The 7683-nt window shown below is 44.0% G+C and overlaps 1 protein-coding gene across 1 annotated transcript in view; it reads right to left on the bottom strand.

The window, feature by feature from the left end:
• The window catches only part of frem1a (Fras1 related extracellular matrix 1a), a 40694-nt gene extending 39182 nt beyond the window's left edge, over positions 1-1512 (bottom strand). The window contains exons 1-2 of the mRNA XM_080791731.1: positions 1145-1512; positions 407-574 (exon numbers count right to left, since the gene is read on the bottom strand). Of these exons, the coding sequence (XP_080647857.1) occupies positions 407-574; positions 1145-1237 (261 nt within the window). The 5' untranslated portion in view covers positions 1238-1512. The remainder of the gene's footprint in view (positions 1-406; positions 575-1144) is intronic.
• Between the last annotated feature and the right edge of the window lie 6171 nt (positions 1513-7683).

The raw sequence follows: 7683 nt of genomic DNA, 5'->3' as shown, positions 1-7683 counted from the left end.
GTCTTTACTGCAGTTTAAACAGGTCCCTATTAAACCAAAATCGGTTGAACATTCAGTGAGTTTCATTTTAATAGTGGAGAGTGCACCTGCTGAATGGACATATAGGCCTAAATGCGTTAGAAGGCTCGGCTCTGACAGGTCCTGGAAAAGACGCGCAGTGATTGACCGGTAGTTATACTTGAGTGGCAGTCGCTCCAATGAACTGCAGCGGCCAATGAGGCATCGATATAGGTTTTTATATCTATGGATGGCCCTGGGTTCATTCATTCATTACCTGAGGGCTCAGGGTGCCCACCGGGTGTGTGATTGGTTCATTACCTGAGGGCTCAGGGTGCCCACCGGGTGTGTGATTGGTTCATTACCTGAGGGCTCAGGGTGCCCACCGGGTGTGTGATTGGTTCATTACCTGAGGGCTCAGGGTGCCCACCCGCTGTGTGATTGGTTCGTTCAGCACCACTTCCACCTTGCAGGCGTCCTTCTGCCGGGGGATGTTGAACTGCAGCGCCCCCTCCTGGAGATAGGCTGTCTGGCCGCGCTTCACTCTCAGCCCTCTGTTCACGCTCACCAGAGACCCCTGCCATGGGAGGGGGTGGATTACTAGTTAACACATTTACTTTACATTACATTTACATGTACTCAGTTACATTTGCTACCATGGAACCATGTCACGGGAGGGGAAGGATTACTAATTACTTACTCAGTTACATTTAATTATAACTGTAATTTTATTGAATACATTTCACTTGTAAGAGTCGTTATAATGCAACCTACTACTGTATTCACTATTACTGAAGTGTATTTGTGAAGGAAACCAATTTGCTTGCTTACTTACATTTTTTACTTTTGAGTTATATTTGTTTAATGAGCTCAGAGCGACATCAGCCATTTATTTTTGGACAAGCATTTTCATTCAATATGTTTGACATTTCAATTAAATTCTTATTATAAAAACATAAAACATAAAAACATAACATAAAAAAGACAGATTTTGCGCTCTCATTAGAAGGCGGGTGTAAGTGCCATACTCCAGTAATTATTGTAGACTAATTTTACTTTGCTTGAGTCATTACTTCAATACTTGTGGCATTAAAAATCGTGGTATTTAAGTGAATCGATTATTTTTTTGCCCATCCCTACTACTCACCTCTGAGCCCTGCGACGTGCCGGCAGCAGCCAGAGCCAGTACGAGCATGGGAATCCATCTGCAGACTGACATTAGACAATGGGAGATCATCATCCTCACTGTCCCTCTACATGTACGAGAGCAGGGGTATGGTTTCACTCTGGTCTGTTCTCCACTAGGCTACATGGGTTAGGGTTTCAATCTGGTCTGGTCTCCACTAGGCTACAGTGGTGTGGTTTCGCTGGTCTGGTCTCCACTAGGCTACAGTGGTGTGGTTTCGCTGGTCTGGTCTCCACTAGGCTACAGTGGTGTGGTTTCGCTGGTCTGGTCTCCACTAGGCTACAGTGGTGTGGTTTCGCTGGTCTGGTTTCCAGTAGGCTGCAGTGGTGTGGTTTCGCTGGTCTGGTCTCATGCTGCAGATGGTCAGTGTCACGGTGTCACATGGTGAGGGACGGGAAAGGAGCTGAGGACGACATTGTGACACAATTTGTTAGAAATGATGTTCTTCTAAGACTTTTTTGCTGCAGAAAATAGCAGATCGACAAGCTCACAAGGTATTGTGCTATTTTCAACTAAAGCTTTTTCCCACAATACGGATATAGGGGTTTTAAGTGGTTAAAACCACTTAAAGTACAAGACCACCTGGCCAATGAAGCACTAATGCTAGCAACAATACAAACACGCACAAACACAAGCATGTAATGATAATAACGTAAATCGATTAAAATCCATTCAAACTGGTGACAATTTAAATTGCGATTAATTGCACTTTGAATCGTGACGCAAACAGCACCATCTCTCCTACCAACATCAATACAGCATGGAATTCGATTCCACGCGCTACGTCCAACCAGGGGAAACTCCCCCCTGTCAGGTGTAAAGGAGCAACTTGGACACTTAGGCATGAAGGAAGCATGAGTTCAAGTCCGTTACTCTCCCCATGTCCCCCATATATGGGGACTAGGTTGGTGGAGGGTGTGTAGAGCCCAGGATCACATTAGACGATTGACACAGGGGTGAAAAAAATACAGCATGGAATTGTGGACAAAATCTTATCCTAGGACAGCAGAATATTCTTTATGCTGCGTTCACATGGAATCAGGCAAGCGGTAGACGGCAAACGGCGAAACCTACAGGACGGCACGGAACGTAAAAAGATTAAATATTTTAACATTGATGCCGTGAAGTCCTGTTCCGTTTACCGTCCTGCTCCCGTCCACTAAAAGTCCGGTTTGCCGTCGACCGCTTGCCTGATTCCATGTGAATGCAGCATTAGTTTGGGGTCTGAGAGGCAAAATGTCACATGGTGATCCATGATGATCCATGGCTCAAATGCCCAATAAATAATGGACCTTAATATGAAAAGCCACTTGAAAGCCACTGAGCTATACAGCACCAATCAGAGCAGACTGCACTGACCCAGCTACAGCGCGAGTTAATAACTCAAGCTGTCGAGTTGTTTTGTTTCTAACGACGTGGTAATTACAAGAACCCTCAACAACCTCCACCACGCCTGTCTCAGGTATACCCCCTCCTCCGTGCGCGCACACACACACACACACACACACACACACACAAACTGAGGCACACACATCGCGCGTGTATGCTTATTGACTTGAGAGCCTCGGGGTGGCCTTCTCATGTCATCATAAAATGCCTCCATCATACTTCCCCGTGACCGCAAGGGTCAGGGACAGGATGCAAGGAAGGAGAAAAAAGTTGTCAAGTTATTTTTTGTTTTCTTTTTAACACAGACGTGGCCTGTTCGCCCAGGCCAGAGGCAGTGACACAAAGGTGTGACATGTCAAAGCTCCACGATCCACCTGCTCGTTTTCCACATGATTCCACATGAGTGTTTGCACACGGCATGGATCACTCTGCTGTTTGGCCCCCAGGGGCCTCCTCTGTGTGAGGACTGTGTAATGCAATATTAATCACTTAAACCCAATATACAGTATACTTGGTGGACCCGTTGCCGTTAAACGTTTTTTTGCGCTGCATTAAATATCTTCGCTGAAAATTGCCAATATACACGCTCACAATTCCTTTTGTGCCTGACAACGCTGAGAACCACTGCACTATGACATTTATAATATGACTCAACATTTGAGCATGGTTTCAGCCCATTATGAAATTAAAGTTAAATATTTCAAAAAAGTATAAAACATAATGGGCAAAAACATTATAATATAAATACACATAAATAGTTGAGGTACGGTAATTCTGTGGCTTATTACTGGCAATGTGCACACAGACATTTGGCGCTGATCGCTAAGAGGTTTGTGAGATAAGGACACACACACACACAGACAGACAGACAGACAGACAGACAGACAGAGACAGAAGACCATCTTCTTGACAGCTCGCCTCCAAGGAGGAGTGATGACATGAAAATAACTAGAATAGCACATCTACATTGTGAGAGCTTGTAGATGGTCTATTTTCGCTGCGCTACAATATCATACAATGAATAATAAAATAGTGCTTAAGACTTAAGCACTACTTTATTCTTTGTTGTATAATAAGTGGTTAACTCAATGTGTGAGTTAAGGGAAGAACAGGTATTTACTGTCGATCATAAAATGATGGAACAGATGTCCATAAATGTGTCAATGAGACACAAAAAAATACTACAAAATAGGAGTCGCAGTCACTTCCAGTACATAATCTGTGCTGTGGAGGAGAAGCAAATTCCTGACACACTCGTCTATTAACAAACAGTACAACGAAACCTCCCAGAAAGCAGCCTGGAAGAGAAACGCACCTTATAATCAGGGTCCGGGTTCAGGGAGCGAGTCACGGCATGCCCCCCTATAGCTGCCGAACAATGCTTGTGTTTGTGGGGCTGGTAGTGAGATCATGTTCAAGGAGCGGAGCAAAAAAACAGGGCTTTGGGCCGGCCACCACCCACCCATCCTCCCTGGTCCACGACTGTCCTGAGAGTATGTTGACTGTTACATTTAAGACCCGAGGACCCGAGGGTTAGCACCCTCTGTGCCTGTGTTTAAATCACATTTAAAGACCTACCTATACACCAAGTGGTTTTCCTAATCTGGTAGTTAGGAGAATATTCATATGTAAATAATGCTATTTTTATTATTATTATTTATTTTATTTCTTTTTTATTTTATTTTTAACCTTGCTATGTGAAGCACTTTGGAACATTGTTTTGAAAAGCGTTCAAGTTCAATTCTACAATTAAAAAAATAATGTTTTCTGAAAAAAGTATGTTTCTATGTCAGTGGTGCTCAAACCATGACCTCCCAAAATTGTAATGTATTTGGCCGCTGGACTCCCAACATTTGTCGCTGCAACTGTAGCTGCAATGACACGTGTGTCATTGCAGCTACAGTTGCAACCGGGTGCTTTTGGAAAATTCACAGTTGTGCACCGGGAACACACTCGCCTATTAGTTTGTATTGGCAGTGTGGTCAGTGTGCCTATATCGAACGCACCCAGTGTTTCAGAGTGCAACACACATCCCCAGCCAATAGGGGCACGTAACGCGTGTTACGTTGAAAGCATATGGCGGAAAAAAACTGTTCGGATAAAAATGCTTTTTAATAAAACGTTAGAACGTTTATGTACACGTTTGCTCTGTAAATGTAGCAGTCCCAAAAAACAGGCTGAAGTTTCGCCATGACGATCGTAAAGTACAAGCGTCATGTGAACCACCTCTAGGTAGACCGTAGCTTTGCATATACCCGTGCCAAAAATGGGAAACAGCTGCCATGTGAATACAACCAATAATTGGAAGGAACACTGAGAGTGTTAACAAAGTCCTCCCATGCACCAGAGTTAAGAGTAGATCTAATCACACTAGTAGGAGATCAAACCTGTGTGGCCTAAGATGCGAGTCCTCAACTAAACACTGAAAACTGTGTTTTACACTAATTCTGGATTTCCAAACAGCAGCCAAGACTTTACTGTCCTCACAGATAACAGTACCTCAGAATGGTACTTATGCAAAAGTGTTCACAATCACACCGGCATCAGAAAAGCAAGAAGCCTATTCATTCACACCTACTAATGCTGCTCATCATGGGTTCCGGGCCACCCCGGGCGTGAGAGAGTTAAGGGCCATGACGTCACCGTAGCATAGCCAGAAGAAGATCACATCCAGCGCCTTTTAAACACGAGCAAATATCTCTTCAAATTCCGTGGGCTAATTAGTGTCAATTTGGGGGTCCTTGACGTGAAATGGTTATATGATATATGATGATAGAGGTCCTCTCCTCTCTCTATGTCCACCTCTCCGGTGGTGTGAGGTGAGCAATGTTTCGCAACATCGGTTCCGGGGACCACCAGCTAGCTATTGTTGATTTTGTCGACTTGTCTTAGACTATGACGAAAAATGTTAATCAACTACCTTTTTTCACTGATGAAAACTGAATAAAAACTAAATAAAGAATTACAGTAAGCTATGAGGACTGAAACTATGACTAAATATACTGACAATTGAGTCAACAAATAAAAACTAGACTAAAATGTTAGGGATAGTGGAGAAGAGACCCAGTAGAACTAAAGGACAAATAAAGTCATTTTTTATGCCTGGTTGCAAAATGCATGCTGAAAATAGCTTTTAGGTCGCCTAGGTCTGGAGGTCTGGGTGTACTGGTCTGGATTACATGCCATGTACTATATTACATGCCAATGAGGCATCTATGTTTTTATATTTGCGCTCACACTTACATACATAAGAGTCCATGTTTTGGACGTCCCCATCCTGGTGCATATGGTCCACGCCACAGACCCGACGTTGGGAAATCAGAGCTTAAGGTCTTCTCTTCCTGTTTGTCAGAGAGCTTCAATTCAACCTTCCCAATACAATGTCAACAAGCCCTATATCCACCTTAACCCGCAGGCTTCCTGTTTGTGCACCCAGGCCTCTGTAAGCTGGGGGAGAGGGGAGACGGGAGAGGGAAGACGAGAGGGGAGGGGAGGGGAGGCATGCTTCTTATCACCTAGAAAAACAAAGTCTGGATGAGATCGTGGTGAGATGAGTGAATCCCCTCCGCGCGAGCGCGCACACAAACACACCCACACCCACACACACACACACACACACACACACACACACACACACACACACACACACACACACACACACACACACACACACACACACACACACACACACACACACACTTCTGAAATCCATAACATCTCTCAGAGAACTAATTAAGTATGTTGTGTTTCAACTGCTCAGTTGACTGAACTTGTTGACAATAATTAACAATCCTGTAAAAATCTTCTTCATAAGAGTGCCTGAGTCCTGACGTCTCTCGCTCATCCCCTTCTTTGCCATTTATTTTTACTATTTTGAAAAACAATTAGCCGATCTACATCGACACGTTGTGAGCTTGTAGATTGGCTATTTGAACTACTCAAAAATGTTTTTCAAAATAGTAAAAAAGGAAAAGAGGAATAAGGGGTTAAGCACTGATGAAAATAGGGCCCATTGTTTGTGAGGACGATTTGGAAACCACTCAGGTTATGGATTAGACTCTTATGTTTAGGGGTAAGGGTCGGAGTCATCATGCTTAGTCATCACACACTCACACACACACACACACACACACACACACCGTGCGTGTTCCTATAGTGAAATTCCGGATGAAGGTTCCCATCTGTTCCGCACCAACAGCGGAGCGTTCTCTAATGACTAACTGCATTTACATTCCTGTAGTGTGTGTGTGTGTGTGTGTGTGTGTGTGTGTGTGTGCGCGCGCATGCGTGCGTGCGTGCGTGTGCGCACGTGTGCGTCCAGAGAGGAACAACAATCATCCAGTGCTGGAAAAAATGCTGTACTGTACTGTACTTGAGTTTAATCTACAAAGCAACTAGTAACTAAAGTTTACAAATAAATGTAGTGGAGAGTAGAAGTATATAATACAAATACCTCAAAATTGTATTTAAGTAGAGTACTTATAAGTAAATGTACACCGCACGCACGCACGCATGCACAGTTACACGCATGCACACATGCACGCACGCACACGCGCACACACACACACACACACACACACACACAGTTGATTAAACCACTAAAACAAATACAGCATGTAACTGGTGTAGAAAAAACGCACAAAAGTGGACAAAAGTGGCATTTTAAGCACTTCAACAAGCTCACAGTATGTCTCGTTGGGTGAGGTTGTAGATCGACGCCAAAATGTTCTCTCCAGAATAGAGACACACACTAAACAAAAAGACCTGCTACTGTCATATTCTACAAGTCATGAGCGCCTGTCAAGCCTGTCACAGACACGTGCGCAATGCAATGTCGGTCAGGAAACTCAGTGCCGTTGCCGGCGGCCGTTCATTGCATCACATTCTCATTCACATGATTCAGTCATCCAATCACACACTCATTCCACCTTCATACCGGCTATTTAAACTGGAAGTTTTCACTGCTTATCCTGCTTGCTGCTGTTTTGGATCTGCTGTTTAGGTACGGGGGATTCGGAGTCCCTATGGTTGGGACTGATGCGCTTGATCAGAGAGTTGTTGTGTGGAAATAATAATACAAAAGTCCCCCCCCCCTTTCTTTTTAGCCTAGA

Source organism: Protomyctophum bolini (assembly GCF_963924005.1).
Source record: "Protomyctophum bolini genome assembly, chromosome: 20".
Classification (NCBI taxonomy): domain Eukaryota; kingdom Metazoa; phylum Chordata; class Actinopteri; order Myctophiformes; family Myctophidae; genus Protomyctophum; species Protomyctophum bolini.
This window is presented reverse-complemented; position numbering and strand designations above follow the sequence as displayed.